A 19866-nucleotide genomic window follows, 5' to 3' on the forward strand; every position below is an offset into this window, starting at 1 on the left:
AAACAACAACAGTATGGTACTGGCAGGAAAACAGACTCATATATCACTGGAACAGATTAGAGAGCCCAGAAATACATCCATACTTACATGGTCAATTAATCTACATCAAAGGAGTCAGTAATATACAATGGGGAAAAGACAGCCCCTTCAATAAATGCTTTTGGGAAAACTGGACAGCCACAAGCAAAAGAATGAAACTGGACTATTTTCCTACACTATGTATAAGAATAAAGTCAAAATGGTTAAAAACTCAAATATAAGACCTGAAAGCACAAAACACCTACAAGAAAACATAACACTATGTTCTTTGACATCAGTCCTAGGGATGATTTTTTAGATATGTCTCCTCAGGCAGGGATAAGAAAAACAAAAATAAACAAATGGGACTACATCAAACAAAAAAGCTTTTGCACAGCAAAGGAAACCATCAACAAAACGAAAGGACAGCCTACTGTATGGGAGAAGATATTTGCAAATAATACATTTTATAAAAGGCTTATATCCCAATTATATAAAGAAATCATACAACTTAATATAAAAAAAGAACAAACAATCCAATTAAAAATTGTGCAGAGGACCTGCATAGACATTTCTCCAAAGGACAAAAAGATAGCCAACAAACCCATGAAAAGATGCTCAGCACCACTAATCATCAGGAAAATGCAAATCAAACCCACAGTGAGATACCACCTCACACCTGTTAGAATAGCTATTATCAAAAAGACAAGAAATAACAAGTATTGACGAGGAGGATGTGGAGAAAAGGGAACCCTCGTGCACTGTTGCTGGGAGTGAAAATTCATGCTGCTACTGTGGGAAACAGTATGGAGATTCCTCAAAAAAATTGAAAATAGAACTACCATATGTTCCAGCAATTCCACTTCTGGGTATTTATACCAATAAAACAAAAATACTGATTGAAAATGATATATACACCCTTATGTTCATTGAAGCATTGTTTGTAATAGCCAAGATTTGGAAGCAACCTAAGTAGTATCCACCAATAGATGGATGGATAAAGAAGACATGTTTCACATACACATAATATATATGTGTGTGTATACATGTTTCATATATATACATATGTGTGTGTGTATATATATGCCCACATATTTCACCTACCCACACAGTGGAATGCTACTCAACCATGAAAAATAAAGCTTTCCATTTGCACAAAGGCAGCATGAATGGACCTCAAGGGTATGCCAAGTGGAATATGTCAGACAGAGAAAGACCAATGTTGTATTACTTCACTTACATGTGGAATCCAAAAAGCAAAACAGATGACCAAACCAAACAGAAAGATGCTTATAGATACAGAGAATAAACCCACAGTTGCTGGGGTGGGGGTGAGGGCATGGTTGAAACAGGTGAAGTGGATAAGAGGTATAATCTTACATTTAATATAAAATATTAAATGAGTAATGGGGTTTAATATACAGCATAAGGAATATAGTCAATAATATTGTAATAACTGTACAGTCACAGATGGTTAGTAGACTTATCGTGGTGATCAATTTCATAATGTATTTAAATATCGAATCACTATGTTGTACACCGGAATCTAACATAATATTGTATATCAACTATACTTTAATTTTTTTAAGTTTATTTTTACAATCCCCTAAAGTGAAACCTTTTGTCAGCATTGGATATTTCTAAATATGTGTAGATGCATATGTCAGTTATCGTGGTTAGCAGGATTTTCTAACACTAGTTAATATATATTTTTAAATGTTTTAATGCAGTGTTAGCAGTGTGACATTCTGAACAATGTCTCTTTCTAATTTCAGCCTGTGAGGTTGAAGCGGGGAAAGTGTACCAGGTGTCCTCAAAAGAGCACATCCAGCCATTCAAAGAAAACATGGAACAATTTATTATTCAAGGTAAATTCGGAAGAGATATGTTGCATTTCCCTCCCTGTTCAGCAGAAAGGTAGAAGGCATTTTGAAAAATATGCATTGGTTTAAAAGGGATTATTTTGACATCACAGAAAAATAAATGATGTTTAATCACGAATCACACAGTTGTGACAGACAAGCAATTGGCTAAACATGCTGTTTTGTGAATAATACTCATTATTGCTGTTTTTCTAATGACAGCAAATACAATAGTTATTAGTTAAAATAGCATATATATTTTTTTTTATAAAATAGCATATATTTTTAAAGGCATTAAAATTTTTATCTTTTTGTGATAGAAAGTTAGATATTCTTTTAAGTTTTATCTACACTTATGACTTCAGTTCAACCTGGTATTTATTTGCTTTGTCAAAACATTGTGCTCAAAACAAGGTATATTGATGATTTTCTGATCATCAAAACATTATATTCTATCTTTTATAGGATATATACATACCCCTGGATATTTAACACATTTTTTCTGGGGACCTTAAAAACTTTGTAAATGTTATCTTATTGATTCTTCCTATATTCCTATGAAATAAGCAGTGATGGGAAATTTCAGACACTATTAAAGAAACAAAAAAAATTTAATAAAAAATTCTATTAATCTATTGCTGTTTGAAATCCTTGAAACATATCAAAACGTTCACTGCTCCAAACATTTCTGCTTTGGAAAGTTATATACATATCTTCTGAAGATCAGATTTATATCAGGCCATGCTCTGGGAAGGTTCTTGCTCTTTTAGGAATTCTCCAGAGACTGACATGGCCTGAGACTGAGGCCAAATAGTGCTCTGAAGACTGGCTCCATCCTCTGTGGTTTTTATAGGTTGCTCAAGTGTCTTTAATGATGATATACAGTGAATGAGTTATGCTGGAATTTGATACAGCATTAAGCACAGCTCTTTTTTAGATGGGAAAATACCATTTAATCATTTAAGATAATCATGACAATAGAAACAGAAATTTGGTCCGTCACATATCAGAGTGATTGTCATTTCCATTTCCTCAGGTCCTCGTAACTTAGAGTGGAAAATCTACCCGTGGATTCTTAAATAGTACTTGACTGAAATCAGTGTCCTGTAATTACAAATTAGATGGGCCTGACAGCTCACTCAGCTCTTAATGATGAATGAAATGAGTTTTGGTTTTTCCATGCAGTGGACTTTTAGGATCAAGAAACTGTAATTTTATGGAATATTCTTTTTTGCTTATGGGTAGAAAGGAGTCCTTAATTCTATAACTCATTAAAAGAGAAGTCAAACAATTTGCTAGATTTCACATCCTAAAACGTTAATGAGTGTGTCACTCATATAGTTGTTCACATATGTGATTATATTATATAATATTTTTTATTTTTTTCACATCTTTATTGGAGTATAATTGTTTACAATGGTGTGTTAGTTTCTGCTGTATAACAAAGTAAATCAGCTATACGTATACATATATCTCCATATCTCCTCCCTCTTGCGTCTCCCTCCCACCCTCTCTATCCCACCCCTCTAGGTGGAAACAAAGCACTGAGCTGATCTCCCTGTGCGATGCACCTGCTTCCCACTAGCTATCTGTTTTACATTTGGTGGTGTATATATGCACATGCCATGCTCTCACTTCGTCCCACCTTCCCCTTCCCCTTCCCGGTGTCCTCAAGTCCATTCTCTATGTCTACATGTTAATTCCTGTCCTGCTCCTAGGTTCTTCAGAACCTTTTTTTTTTTTTTAATAGATTCCACACGTATGTGTCAGCATATGGTATTGTTTTTCTCTTTCTGACTTACATCACTCTGTATGACAGACTCTAGGTCCATCCACCTCACTACAAATAACTCAATTTCATTTCTTTTTATGGCTGAGTAATATTCCATTGTATATATGTGCCACATCTTCTTTATCCATTCATCTGTCAGTGGACACTTAGGTTGCTTCCATGTCCTGGCTATTGTAAATAGAGCTGCAATGAACATTGTGGTACATGACTCTTTTTGAATTATGGTTTTCTCAAGGTATATGCCCAGTAGTGGGATTGCTGGGTTGTATGGTAGTTCTAGTTTTAGTTTTGTGAGGAACCTCCATACTGTTCTCCATAGTGGCTGTATCAATTTACATTCCCACCAACAGGGCAGGAGGGTTCCCTTTTCTCCACACCCTCTCCAGCATTTATTGTTTGTAGATATTTTGATGATGGCCATTCTGACTGGTGTGAGGTGATACCTCATTGTAGTTTTGATTTACATTTCTCTAATGATTAGTGATGTTGAGCATCCTTTCATGTGTTTGTTGGCAATCTGTATATCTTCTTTGGAGAAATGTCTATTTAGGCCTTCTGCCCATTTTTGGATTGGGTTGTGTGTGTGTGTTTTTTTTTTAAGGTTTTGTTCTTTTTTTTAAATTTTTTTATTTATGGCTGTGTTGGGTCTTCATTTCTGTGCGATGGCTTTCTCTAGTTGGGGCGAGCGGGGGCCACTCTTCATCGCGGTGCGCGGGCCTCTCACTATCGCGGCCTCTCTTGTTGTGGAGCACAGGCTCCAGATGCGCAGGCTCAGTAGTTGTGGCTCACGGGCCCGGTTGCTCCGCGGCATGTGGGATCTTCCCAGACCAGGGCTCGAACCCGTGTCCCCTGCATTGGCAGGCAGATTCTCAACCACTGCGCCACCAGGGAAGCCCCTGGGTTGTGTTTTTGATATTGAGCTGCTTATATATTTTGGAGATTAATCCTTTGTCAGTTGCTTCATTTGCAAATACTTACTCCCATTCTGAGGGTTGTCTTTTCATCTTGTTATGATTTCCTTTGCTGTGCAAAAGCTTTTAAGTTTCATTAGGTCCCATTTGTTTATTTTTGTTTATATTTCCATTTCTCTAGGAGGTGGGTCAACAAGGATCTTGCTGTGATTTACGTCATGGAGTGTTCTGCCTATGTTTTCGTCTAAGAGTTCAATAGTGTCTGGCCTTACATTTAGGTCTTTAATCCATTTTGAGTTTATATCTGTGTATGGTGTTAGGGAGTGTTCTAATTTAATTCTTTTACATGTAGCTCTCCAGTTTTCCCAGCACCACTTATTGAAGAGGCTGTCTTTTCTCCATTGTATATTCTTGCCTCCTTTATCAAAGATAAGGTGACCATAGGTGCGTGGGGTTATCTCTGGGCTTTCTATCCTCTTCCATTGATCTATATTTCTGTTTTTGTGGCAGTACCATACTGTCTTGATTACTGTAGCTTTGTAGTATAGTCTGAAGTCAGGGAGCCTGATTCCTCCAGCTCCGTTTTTCTTTCTCAAGATTGCTTTGGCTATTCAGGGTCTTCTGTATTTCCATACAAATTGTGAAATTTTTTTGTTCTAGTTCTGTGTAAAATGCCATTGGTAGTTTGATAGGGGTTGCATTGAATCTGTAGATTGCTTTGGGTAGTATAGTCATTTTCACAATGTTGATGCTTCCAATCCAAGAACATGGTATATCTCTCCATCTGTTGTATCATCTTTAATTTCTTTCATCAGTGTCTTATAGTTTTCTGCATACAGATCTTTTGTCTCCTCATGTAGGTTTAGTCCTAGGTATTTTATTCTTTTTGTTGCAGTTGTAAATGGGAGTGTTTCTTTAATTTCTCTTTCAGATTTTTCATCATTAGTGTATAGGACGGCAAGAGATTTTTGTGCATTAATTTTGTATCCTGCTGCTTTACCAAATTCATTGATTAGCTCCAGGAGTTTTCTGGTAGCATCTTTAGCATTCTCTCTGTATAGTATCATGTCATCTGCAAACAGTGATAGTTTTACTTCTTCTTTTCCGATTTGGATTCCCATTATTTCTTTTTCTTCTCTGATTGTTCTGCCTACAACTTCCAAAACTATGTTGAATAATAGTGGTGAGAGTGGGCAACCTTGTCTTGTTCCTGATCCTTGTGGAAATGATTTCAGTTTTTCACCATTGAGAATTATGTTGGCTGTGGGTTTGTCATATATGGCCTGTATCATGTTGAGGTAAGTTCCCTCTATGCCTACTTTCTGGAGTCTTTTTGTCATAAATGGGTGTGCAAAGATCAGTAAGACTAAAAGCTGGTTCTTTTAGAAGATAAACAAAATTGATAAACCATTAGCCAGACTCATCAAGAAAAAAAGGGAGAAGACTCAAATCAATAGAATTAGAAATTAAAAAGGAGAGGTAACAACTGACACTGGAGAAATACAAAGGATCATGAGAGATTACTACAAGCAACTATATGACAATAAAATGGACAACCTGGAAGAAATGGACAAATTCTTAGAAAAGCGCAACCTTCCGAGATTGAACCAGGAATAAATAGAAAATATAAACAGATGAATCACAAGCACTGAAATTGAAACTGTGGTTAAAATCTTCCAACAAACAAAAGCCTAGGACCAGATGGCTTCACAGGTGAATTCTATCAAACATTTAGAGAATATCTAATGCCTATCCTTCTCAAACTCTTCCAAAATATAGCAGAGGGAGGAACACTCTCAAATTCATTCTATGAGATCACCATCACACTGATACCAAATCCAGACAAATATGCCACCAAAAAGGAAAACTACAAGCTAATAACACTGATGAACATAGATGCAAAACTCCTCAAGAAAATACTAGCAAACAGAATCCAACAGCACATTAAAAGGATCACACACCATGATCAAGTGGAGTTTATCCCAGGAATGCAAGGATTCTTCAATATATGCAAATCAATCAATGTGATAAACCATATTAACAAACTGAAGGAGAAAGTCCATTTGATCATCTCAGTAGATGCAGAAAAAGCTTTTGACAAAATTCACCACCCATATATAATGCTTTGAATCTGTATTTCATAGACCAGGTATTGAAATTTTCTTTTGAATCCATCTTAAGTCATTTTTTTGAATGAATAACAAAATTATGTTTTGCACCCCAGGTGGAATTACGAATTGTGCTCACAAACCACACATGATCAGCTATATCTGATATCTTTTGATATCATTATAATGATTCCCAGGGTGGGTAGAGACCTTCAGAATTTGTCTGGCATTCACTTGCATGGGAGACTGTATCCTGACACACTAAATTGATAAGTGTCTATTCATATTTCACCAGTCTTCCATGAAGACGTTTATCCCCTTTAGTATGAAATTCAGGCATTAGTAATTCTTATACTTATCTATGATAAATGAAACCATAACTCTTATAAGGATAGTAACCTGTGTGTTCTTACAGGTGTGAAATGCTTCACCTTTTTACCATTAGATTAACCATAATTATGTGAGTCTTTCTTCACGTCTCCACCTCCAGCACTTTCAGTTACCCTTTTATTTCTTCTCTGGTCCTCTTCAAATGTTGTATGGTTGAAATATTTTTTGAATGCCTCCTATCCGCCCAGACATTCTTTGGGGTACTGAGTCACAGCAGTGAAGAAGAAAATGTATGTGTCTTATAGGACCTTACATTGTACATTATCTGGAAGACAGAGAGTGACAACAGCAAATCCTTTGGAAAAACTTATGTAGATCAAATGTGTCTAAAATGTGGAAGAAAAACAGGTCCGGCTTTAACATGGTTGCTCATGAGCCTGTGTTCAGTGACATATAGTGAAAACAGTGGATTTCAAAATACACTTCTCTAAGAATATGGCCAATTTTTTGTGCCATATTTTTTCTAGTTATCAGGACAAAATTCTAAAATTAAATTTATACACTAAAAAATGCATTCCAACTTAGTACAAATAATATATATCAAATCTTTGTTTATAATTAGGCCTTCCTCAGTTATAATAGTGTTTTCTTACATTAACCTTTGTGCTCAGATTACCTTACACAGATATATTCAAGTTTTTTAATATCCCATCAAAGTCTTTTCAATGTGTTTCATTTTCTAAAGCTAAAGTCTCTCTCAGACAATCCAAGAGACTATACCCAATGCTGGCCAAACATTTTAATTGCATTAGCTCTCACAATATAATAGAGACTTCTCTTATTCTTGTGATTCAGCCATTTAGTCTCTGAATCACACTCTAAGAGCTTCTGATTTCATCTGGCCCAGTTATCCATCGATCCACCCCCTTTTGCACTCCCATCTTTCCAATTCTGCTCAAGACAAGATTTTATGGCCTCTGCTTAAACACCTCTTTGGGAATGTCCCTCACCTCTGCCCTAAAATAGGCAGATTTAGAGTTGAGTCCTACCACTGTAAGGCAGTTACTGATTGTAATGGTGCCAGCTGAGTGCCATCGTTGGGAGAATTGAGAATATAGTGTGAATAAATAATGTTCTCACCACCCCTTGCCAGTTTTATATTCTTTGTAACATTTAACATTCTCTGTGATTGCATTAGTTATTCGTCCCTAAACAATGTAAGGTCCATTAAGAGAGCAGCTTTGCTTTTCTTTTTGCTGTATCCCTACACCTGGAAAAATGCCTGCACATAGTATACACTGTCCTGCTCACCAGGCGAAAGCCCAACAACCCTCATTAAGCCCATATTTGTACCAGAGCAGCTCGACATTGTTTTCTTGGCAGGGTGGTGGTCCTTACACAACACTGACTGCTGTCACCTTAAGTCATGACGGACACCTGCTGCTGGAACTCACTTCTCCTCAGCAGTGCTGTAACATTTCCCTTGTAAATTTAGTTTTCTCAATTTCTGAGATTTGTTTCTGTCTTATTCTCTTGAACCTCCACAATCTTCCTGTTCCACTTACCTGTTGCTCTAATGATAATCTCTCCTCATACTCTGGTGAGAAATTGTACAGATGCTCCCACACCCACCCACCACTGCATCTGCAAGCCTGGCCGAGGAACTTGGGCTTTACCCTGAATCTGCGTGAGCAGAGATTTGAAGGTTTAAGAGAGGGTACACTAGCAGCCATGGAGAGGGGCTAAGTGGAGGCGGCCCAGACTTGTAGGCAGGAGGCCTCTTCCAAGATTGTTGGGTCATGCTGTTAGAGAAAGGAAGGGCCTGTTCTGGGGGAGTAGTAGCAGTGCTGGAGAGAGGATAGATCTAGGGATATTAATAACACAGCACGGAAATTATGTGGTGACCAAATGAGCATAGAGGTGATGGATGGTGTCCCGATTTCAGGTCTGAGTGCCCGGGTGAGTGGTGGTATGAATCACTGGAGTAGAGAAGATAGATCTTGGGAAAGATTGGAATGGCTAGCATGATCACCTTAGGTGGACACGCAGGTGAATATTCCAAGTGAGCATGTGTATGTATGCAGTAGACATGGGCGCGGAACCGAGATGGAGGATTGGCCATCACCAGCAAGGTGATTGTTTAGTGCATGTGATCACCTAGGAAGATAAGAAAATAGACTCCGGGATAGAATTCTAGAGGAGAATACGTTTCTGGGGTGAACAGAGGAAGAGAAGCCCCCACAGGTGTTAGTAATTAGATAAGTAGAAGCAGCACCGAGAGAGGCAGTTGTGGGGGACCCAGAGTGAGGGGTAGTTTCAGAAAGCAGGGATGATCATAGTGGTACATGTTCCTGGATGGAACATTTTTCTTGGATTGGCATGGGCAGAAACCAGTTTTCTGAGCTTTTGACATTGAAGGCAAGTGAGAAAGTAGAGTACAACTCTGCAATGATTTTAAAAGTTATTGTGGGACAAGTGTAAGTGATGTATAAGCGTTTGACTTCACTGTTTAATTGAAGTTGCTATAATTAGCTTATCTCTAATTTATGCCAATGTATGTGATGATTTTATTTTTGTGCATTGTTATGAAGAAAACTAACTGGTAATCTCCAGATGGTTATGCAGCATTTATTTATTTTAAATTTATTTATGCAGTTTTTGTTAAATTTTCTTTTGTGCCGCCTTTTTTTTTTTAAGAAGTAGGCAACAAGAGGTAAGAAAATGAGATAAGTGAGATCACTGGGGAACTTCATGCTTAGCTAGAATTTCTCCCAGAACACAGCACACTCTTTTCCTTTTAATTTTTTTTCTTTCTTTTTGAATCCAAGTTGTATTTTGGACAAAGTGTGCATATGATAACCGAATTTCTGGGCTGTAAAGGACCTTAGTTGAAGTGGATTGCCATTACATGTCTGTGCGTGTTGAGGTTGCTGGGAAAGAAATAGGAGCCTAGGTCCCTCTTGCTGGCCTTCACAGCCTTTTTACTCCTATAATTATATTTTGATAAAGGTATATTTTAAAACTTAAGCACAGCTGTTTTTTGGGTGAATGGCAAAATTTTTTAAAAGTAGTTCCCTTCCATGGTATTAAATGAAGTTAAGGCCCTTATGACTTTTATAAATCAGAAATAGCTAATGAGATTTTTCATTAGACTCACTCTCAGTACCTCCACCCCCTCTTCTCCCAAACATTTCTTCCTTACTCAAAGCATCATAAATTGTAGCTGAGCTAGAGAAATAGAACAAAGAAAAAAATGCATAAATCTGTAATCACATGTTTATAACTAAAAGGGTGTTGAAACCTCAACTTTAAATATATAATTTTTTAAAAACAAAATTCAACTGAGTAAATTTGAAGATCTAATTGACTTTATTAAACAATCCATGAATCAGGCAGCATCTCATCTGGCAAGCAAAGAGATACTCTATTACAAATGAAAGTTATACAAAATGGAAGGTTTTTATAGAAAGGAAGGTGGGACAAGGAAGTCATCAGCAAGAGAAAAGTGAAAGTTCATTTCAGGAAAGTGAGAATTCAGGGTGATGACAGCTTCTCATTGGCCTAGCTTGTTGCTGGGCAGGAAGAACATCTCCTTTCCACCTGCCCAGAAAGTAGAGGCCCCTTCCCGTTGGAGGTGTGAGGACCCTCTCTTCCTGTTTGGGTGATTGACCCCCAGTGGTAGGCATGAGAGCTCCCTGTGCACGCCTTCCAGACTCCAATTTTAGTCGAGGTTTCCTTTATTAATTTTCACATTTACCCCTTTTGAACAAGATCTTTCTTTAAAGCATTACTGATCAGGAGTCAGGGTCTCCACATCTAGTGGTTTGTCCCTCAGTCCCAGGAAGGACCTTTCCTGGGTGTGCTGTCTCACATAGAAGGGAAAGTTTGTGGACAGAAATTGCTTGAGGTCACATTTGTGTAACAAGGTAGGGTAGTAAGGAGAACTCTCGGCCATTTCTTATCCAAAGTCTAGATTTTATTAAAGTCATAAGCATTGGAAGTCATCTCGAAGTGTTGAGCTAACATCACCTTATGAGGCACATCATTTTTAGGGATGGCTGCATTTATTTGTTCAGGCCAAGGGTTAGTCAGGTTTTTTGCACATGCGGGAAGAGAATCTCCTAGCTTAAAATAAAAAGTTATCCTAAAGTTGGGGGTTGCTTTTGAGATTTCTTAGAGATTTCTTACTGAGTGAGGACAAATCTGAAGGGAGGTCATTATCTTTCGAGGCCAATGTCAGAATAAAGGAAAGAAAGAAAAGAAGAATAAAAGGTTTCATTTTTAGATAAAGTTTGAAGTCTTGATCTGGCATCTTGGGTGGAAGTAATCTGCATGATGTCAGCTACTTCTCTTCATCAATTTGTCTTGGAAGTCTCCAGTGTCTGTACCGGACCAGATGTCAGGTGGAGCCTTCTTTAGCTGTGTTCTCAAGACTCAGTGCCTTCTAGTTTTGCAGCAGTGTCAGTGGTCAGGAGCACATGGTAAGGTCCCTTCCAGCAGGGCTTAGGGCTGCCTTCCTCTGATGATGTTTCCAGAATACTCAGTCACTGGGCTCCAGACTGTGACCAACAGGATTCTTTGAACTGGGATCCAGGAAAGCTTCTTTGACCTGTTGATGACAGGCTTGAGCATGAGACATTAATGACTTACAGTAGTTGGTCATACTAGTATGAGACACCGAGGGCTCAGCAGAAGGTCATATGCCAATAGACATTGGTCAGCTGGTGACTGTCTCATGTGGATGGAGTTTATGGATCCCAAAGTGGGTACTGCAAAGAGTCAGCAAGACCAAAGGCAATACCTTAGGTGAGGGGAGTCCAGTAATTTCGGCAAGTTTATAAATTTTGAGTTTCAGGATCATATTAGCTCTCTCAACTTTATCTGATGATTGAGGATGATAGGGACAGTGATAATTCCAAGAAGTTTACAAGGTTTTCATTAAGGTTTGTATAATTTGCCCATGGAAGTGGGTGTACCAATCACTGGAGATCGTGGAAGGTGTATCCCAAGTGGGAAACATTCTCTAACAGTTTATTTGCCACTGTGAGGGAATCAACCCATCCAGAAAACATACATACAAGAACAAGAACAAGGACATGTTGATAACTCTTGTTAAATGGCAGTTGAATGACGTCTAGCTGTAGGTGTTCAAAGGGTCCAGAAGGAGAAGGTCTGAGGCCTCTGGGGACAAAATGCTTTTCCAAGGCTATGGCACTGGAAGGTCAGATAGACATTGCTGGTAGACTGTTTTTGCCATTTTGTGGAAGTCTTCCCACCAATGTCACTTCATAACTTGTATTATCTTAAATGCACTATGGTGGAGAAAGAAATGCAAAAACTGAAAAATGGGGTTTGCCAAGGAGCTGGGAAGAATCTAGTGGCCATCTTGGATTTCACATCACTCTGGCTGTTCATTCCATTGACAGCCACTGGGGAAGGAGAACACTGCTAAAAAGGAGAAAAGGAAGTGGAAAGGGCTACAGAAGATAATGACTCCATGGCTTTTCATTGGCTGAGTCTTTGCCAGGAATGAAGTGGAGTCTTTCTTCTTTCTGTTGGGCTCTGCTATCGTCACAGGGCATGAGAACTCCTCCTTCTGGTCTCCCAATTCTATTTAATTGAGGTTTCTGTTTATTACATTCCCCCCTTTTGATCAAGATCTTCCTCTGAAAACATCGCTGATCAGGAGTCAGGTTTTCCAGTTTCAGTGGCTTTTTGCTCCTCAATGTCAGTAAGGGCCTTTCCTGAGTGTAGTGTCCCATGTTGCAGGGAAAGTGCACAGACTGGAAACCAACTGAGGTCACATATAGTAACAAGAAAGGATGGAGAACTCTCAGACACTTTTTTTTTTTTTTTTTTAAACATCTTTATTGAAGTATAATTGCTTTACAATGGTGTGTTAGCTTCTGCTTTATAACAAAGTGAATCAGTTATACATATACATATGTTCCCATATCTCATCCCTCTTGCATCTCCCTCCCTCCCACCCTCCCTATCCCACCCCTCTAGGTGGTCACAAAGCACCGAGCTGATCTCCCTGTGCTATGCGGCTGCTTCCCACTAGCTATCTATTTCACATTTGGTAGTGTATATATGTCCATGACACTCTCTCACCCTGTCACATCTCACCCCTCCCCCTCCCCATATCCTCAAGTCCATTCTCTAGTAGGTCTCAGACACTTTTTATCTAAAGCTCATGTTATCGAAACCAAGGACATTGGAGATCATTTGCTGGCGTTACGTCATCATCAAAGGTTTGGAAACAAACTTCCAACAGACCTGGTCTGGATCTTGGGAAAACTGTCTCATCGGATGTCATTTGCTCCAATTCTGGGAAATCTTTACTTTCAGGTCACAGTATGATGTGCAGGTCCATTCAGGATTCGGGGTTTTCTTTAGTTGTGTCACGTGAATCCAAGAGTCTCTTCCTAGGTTTGGTTAGCAGTACTTGATAGGGGCCTTTTCATTGAAGTTGAGGAGAGTCCTTCTGGAGGAATTGTTTCCAATAGATGAAATCTCCAGCTTGAAATAGATGAAATCTCCAGGTTGCAAGGTGATGCTCAAGGTCTTTGTCTCCTGAGGACACACTGTGAAAAAGTTGCTGTACCAAAACATGGTTGTTTTTAATAGAAGCAATCAGGCCTTTGCAATATTGGACTATCTCCCCTTTTATGGGTTGTGGGTCAAAACAAGCAGGAACCAAGTGCATTTGGCATCCTCTGCCTACCTCAAAGTATGAGTTTATGAATTCCAGAGGGGGTGGATCTGAGATTTAGAGGGACTAGCAGCAGTGCTTTTGGCCAAGGTATTTGGAGGGCCTCTAGAAATTTTGTCAGTTGAGTCTTGATAATGTCTTTAGTGCATTGGACTAAACCAGAGGACTGAGGTGGTAAGTGCAGTGAAAGCTGTAAAACCGGCAAAACAGCACAGGCTTATCAAAGCACCTCATCAGTAAAATGGATTCCTCCATCACTCTGACATTTGAGGGGAGTTTCCCAGGTAGGGATAATCTTTTCCAAAAGGACTTTGGCCACAAGAAGAGGCAGTAGCCTGTCTGCTAGGGAAGACTTCAGTCCAGTGTGAAAACATACAGACCATGACTAAAATGAATTTATATCCGTGAGATAAAGGGAGTTGTATGAAATCCATTTGCCAGACTTTGAATGGTCCATTAGGCAGTTTAAAATGTCTGAGGCAAGTTGCACCCCAAAAAATCTACTAGGATTTTTACACAATTACATAGAGTCTATAGATCAGCTTAGGGAGAACTGACATCTTACAATATTGAGGCTTTCTATCTATGAATATGATAAAGACTGGTGTTTATGCCTCTTTTAAAGTCTGTATAAAAAGTTTTACAATTTTCTATAAGGTCTTCATGTAGTTTTTATAGTTATATTCCTAAAGACCTTATTTTTACTATAATACATTTTGTGAATCACATTTATTGTTACTACTACTTATATGAAGACAAAAAATCAAATAACTATTGTATAAAGTTGTTACATGCTAGAAACTTACTGAACTCTTATTAATATAGTAATTTGTGTATTAAAAATTTTTTTCTCTGTAGACATCACTGCAAATAATGACTTTTTTTTTTAAATTTTTTTTTAGCTTCTTTTTTCTAGCTGTATTGTACTGGCTGGTACCTTTAGTGGGTAGGAAGTGTGGAAATGCCCTATTGCAAAGGGGTGTGATTAGAGGAATGGAAAAAATTATTTTGGCCATCTTTGTAAACAAATTACCACAAATTGATTGAAGGTTTTCTTCTCATTCAATATTTCCTCTCTACTACTTTGCAACTTATATTCTGAACCTTTATTCTTTTAATATATACCTTTGATATTTTACCATAATTCTTTAACAAAATCTAAAGTTTAAAATAATACAAGTCCTGGGACCTCCCTGGTGGCTCAGTGGTTAAGAATCCGCCTGCCAAAGCAGGGGACACTGGTTCAATCCCTGGTCCAGAAAGATCCTGCAGAGCAACTAAGCCCGTGCACCACAACTACTGAGCCTGTGCTCTAGAGCCTGTGAGCCACAACTACTGAGTCCACATGCCACAACTACTGAGCCCGTGTGCCTAGAGCCTGTGCTCCCAACAAGAGAAGCCACCACAATGAGAAGCCCATGCACCACAACAAAGAGTAGCCCCTGCTCGCCACAACTAGAGAAAGCCCACGCACAGCAACAAAGACCCAACGCAGCCAAAAAATAAGTTTAAAAAAATACTTTATACAAAAATAATAATAATACAAGTCCTTAGAATGCTTAAACTCACCCATTTATACTTTATGCCATTCTTTTCCAGTGTTTTAGTATCATCTTATGTTTTTATAACCAATACCATCTTCTTTGCTCAGACCTTCATACTATGCCTTCCTTCTAAGGTGATATTTTTCCCTTCTTTCTGAAGTACATGCTTTAAAAGTTACTTTAATGAGACACTGGATTGTAAACGCTCTGTTTTTGTCTGTGGAAATAAATATACATCCCACTTGTTTTTGAGAGAGAGGTTTGATCATTATAGAATTCTGGGCTGAAAGTAAATGCCTTTCCAGCGTCTGGGTGCCTCTGACTCTTCCCTCCCCTCGTTGCTTTGGCAGCTCTGCTTCGGTTCAATTTTTGTGTCTTTGTTTCTAATCTAAGTTTTCTCTCAGGAGCTTTTATGTTTTTCTATTTCTCTTTGTGTCAGTTTTGGTGAATCATCAGGCGCACTACCAACCGAGGACGATTTTAACACAAATGGTTGCCCACTGGGACCGAGGCCCAGTGCAGGACGATTGCCTATCTGCGATTATGGCTTCCATGTGAGGGGTTCCCCTGACAGACCTGCGGGCCAGTCGGTCACACTCCTCCACGTCTGCTGTAGTGGGGTCATGCTCTTCCATCCCCTCTTCACTGAGGGAGGGTCTCTTTGGACACCACGGAGGATTCTAGGACTGTTCGAAATTTTCCTGGATGGCCTTTCAGACCACAGCTCTGGGTTGCTGGGTTAGTCGTATCCCCAAGATTTTGCAGTCTTGCTCCTGTTCGTTTTTTATGGCCTCAGAGAATGTTCTTTAATTCCTAGCTAACTCGGCCATGCATTAAGTTTTGTTTTAATCCAGCATCTTTGTGTGCTTTGTTATGAAACTTTTTGATATTGAATCCTTAGTATGGTTGAAAAGAGAAGCTTATTTGGGATTTTTTTTTTCAATTAAAATACCTTTGAGATAACTTTGTATCAGTACATTCTTCTTAATGACTTCATAGTATTACATTGTGAAAATGTGCCAAAACATTTTTGCTCATTTCTTTACTTATAAACCTCTTTCCACAACATTGCTTTTAAAGGAAAAAAATCACAGAGATGAATGTGTACATTTCACATAGTGCATACTTGTGCAATACATTCCTAAATGTTGACCTGCTGGGTCAAAAGCAGTATTGCCTTATTCTTGACATCTCCTTTTCCTATATACTCCTCCCTTTGTGTCTCTCATCTAATCCTTTCTAAATCCTGCAGATTTGCCAAAACATGTCAGCTTCCCTCTAATCCCATTGTATTCGCCATATCCTAGCTAAAAATCATTGCTTGCTTTTATGATGCTAATCCTCTCCTAACAGGTCTCATTTTTCCTTGTTACTATCATTCTGTTATAGTACAATCACCAGTGAACCTCATAACAACCTGAAGTCTTCTGGAAAAGCTTGAATTATGTTCATTATCATGATTATTAAAGTATATGAATGCTTATTATAATTTAGTGATATTTACATTATAGGTAATATATTTTAAAATATGTCAAATACCTGAACTATATTTTAAAAATATTTCCTACTTGCCCTCCATGTTAGATAATAAACTATTAACTGCATTTTTTTTATGATTAAGCCTCAGCTTTCCTTCCTTATATCCTAGACACTCAGTTAGGAGCCACCATGAGGATGAATCCTGACCACATTTTTATGTTCTTCTTTGTTTTTGTTTTTTAATTTTTATTTATTTATTTAGGCCACCACGTGGCTTGTGGGATCTTAGTTCCCCAACTAGGAATTGAACCCCAGGCCCTCGGCAGTGAAAGCACGAAGTCCTAACCACTGGACCACCAGGGAATTCCCTCTTATGTTCTGCTTTGTATATTTGGTAGCATTCGCCTGTGAAGCCATCTGGTCCTGGACTTTTGTTTGTAGGGAGTGTTTTTTTGTTTGTTTTTTTTTAAATTACAGATTCTATTTCACTTCTAGTGATCGGTCTGTTCAGATTATCTATTTCTTCTTGATTCAGTTTTGGTGGGCTGTATGTTTCTAGAAAGTTGTCCATTTCTTCTAGGTTGGCAAATTTGTTGGCATATAATTGTTTACGGTATTCTCTTAAGGTTTTTTGTATTTCTGCAGTATTGGTTGATATTTCTCCATTTTCATTTCTTATTTTGTTTACTTGGGTTCTCTTTTCTTTTTGGTGAGTCTGGCCAGAGGTTTGTCAATTTTGTTTACCCTTACAAAGAATCAGCTCTTGGTTTTATTCATTGTTTTCTATTGTTTTTTTTAAATCTCTATTTATTTCCTCTCTGATCTTTGTTAGTTCCTTCTGCTGACTTTAGGTTTTGTTCATTCTTTTTCTAATACTCATAGGTGGTAGGTTAGATTGTTTATTTGAGATTTTTCTTGTTTTCTGAGGAAGGCCTATATTGCTATGAACTTCCGTCTAAGAACTGTTTCTGCTGCGTCCCATAGATTTGTATGGTTGACATGGGACCTTCTTGCATCTTCAAAGTCAGCAGTGGCTGATAGAGCTTTTCTGGTGGTTACTTTGACACTGACTTGCTTGCCTCCATCTCTCACTTTTAAGGACCCTCTGACTACTTTGGGCCCTCCTAGATAATACAGGGTGACCTTCTCATCACAATATCGACTGGTTAGCAACATTAATTCCATCTGCAACCTTAATTCCCCTGTGTCATGTAACATAACATTCATAGATTCTGAGGATTAGGATGCAAGCATACTCGGAAGGCCGTTATTCTGTCTGCCACAAAGGCTTCGGTAATTTTTATTTGTGTTTCTTGTCAGAAAGTGTGTTTTCTCCTATCTCTGGCTGTTTTTTTAAATTTGTCTTTATTACTGAGTTTTAGGACTTTGATTATAATGTACATTGGTGTATGCGTATACATGTGTATTTATCTTGCTAGGAGTTAATTGACCTCTTGGATCTGGGAATGTATAGTTTTTATCAGACTTGGAGAACGTTTGGCCATTATTTCTTCAGTTATTTTTCTGCCCTAGCTCTCTCCTTTTCTTCTAGTACTCCAGTTACACATATGCTGGACTGTTTGCTGTTGCCCCGAGGTTTTTTGAGTCTCTTCTTCTATATGCTTCAGTTGGAATAGATCCTGTTGTTGTCTTCAAGTTCATTGTTCTTTGCTTCTGAAATTTCTAATCTCATGTTATTTGCATTTTTAAGTGAATTTTCATTTTTGATTTAAGAGAATTTTTCATTTCAGATACTGCATTTTTCATCTCTACAAGTTCCACTTGGTTCTTTCTTTTGTATTTCATTGTTATATACTGCAGGTTTGTGTCCCCCAAAATTCATATGTTGAAACCCTCACCCACAATGTTGGTATTAGGAGGTGGGCTTTGAGGGGTGATGAGGTCATGAGGGTGGAGCCCTCATAAATGGGATTAGTGCCCTTACAGGAAGAAACATCAGAGAGCTTGCCTCTTTCTCTGCTCTTTACCATGTGAGGACAACAACAAAAAGTTGGCAGTCTGCAAACCAGTACGAAGGCTCTCCAGAACCCTACCGTGCTGACACTTCACAGTTGTGACAAATGAATGTTTGTTGCTTAAACCATACAGTCTTCAGTATTTTGTTACAGCAGACTGAGCAGACGAAGACATCCATTTTTCTCCTGTGTTCATGTTTTTCTTCAGTATTTATTAATGTATAATTAATATTCAAGCATAGTCATAATAGCTGCTTTAGTTTTATTTACTAGTTTATCTCTTGTCATTCCTGGGTCTGTTTCTATTGACTCATTTATCTTCTGGTAATTGATTACATTTTCCTGTTGCTTGGTTGGTCTAGTAATATTTTATTAAATGCCAGGCACTCTGATTGTTACATCATTGAATGCATGGATTTTGTGTATTATTCTAAAAAATACTTGGCTTTGTTTGAGTAGAGAGTTTGCATTACTTGTGGCTCAGTTTGATCCTTTAAGACTTGTTTTTAAGCTTTGCTGGGGTGAGTCTAGAGTACCCTTCACACCAGTGCCAGTTGAGTCCTGCTCATAAAGTACCACCTCTGTACATCTCCAGTAACTACGTTGTTCCAGGTGTTCAACAACTGCTTTCCACCCTACCTCTTCGGACTTCAGGCATCTCTTGGCCCTGCATGAGCTCTGGGAATTGTTCAATTGATAGCTTCTTGGTTCCTTGCTTTGACTTAGAGTTTCATTCTGTTTCTGTGCCCTAATACTCAGCAGAAACTAAAAGAGACCTCAATGCAGATTTCTGGCCATTCCCTTCTGCAAGGCTTCTTCCTCTCTGGGATTCTGCCTTCACTTTCATCCACTTCAGACCCCAAAACTCCTCTCTGTTTCTTCAGCTCAGCAAGACTAGTTGGCTTATTGGGTTCTGCTTCCCAGGACCCACAATCTGGAACTTACCTCCACATGGAAATCCAGGAAAACTGTGGTGCTCAGCTCGTTTGTTGACCTTCTTTCAGAGGTCAGGGTCCTGTGCTGCTTGCTATCCAGTTTCATAGATTTTACCCAGTTTTCTGGTGGTTACAGCAGGATGGTAAGTTTGGTTTTTCTTAATCAGACCCAGAGAGGCCATCTCTGTCCATTGGT

The 19866-nt window shown here is 38.5% G+C and overlaps 1 protein-coding gene across 1 annotated transcript in view; it reads left to right on the forward strand.

Annotated features, from left to right (window-relative positions):
- The window catches only part of LOC133091320 (formin-2-like), a 345797-nt gene that overhangs the window by 255809 nt on the left and 70122 nt on the right, over positions 1-19866 (forward strand). The window contains 1 exon segment of the mRNA XM_061190473.1: positions 1794-1886. Within this exon segment, the coding sequence (XP_061046456.1) occupies positions 1794-1886 (93 nt within the window).

Source organism: Eubalaena glacialis, chromosome 1 (assembly GCF_028564815.1).
Source record: "Eubalaena glacialis isolate mEubGla1 chromosome 1, mEubGla1.1.hap2.+ XY, whole genome shotgun sequence".
NCBI lineage: Eukaryota > Metazoa > Chordata > Mammalia > Artiodactyla > Balaenidae > Eubalaena > Eubalaena glacialis.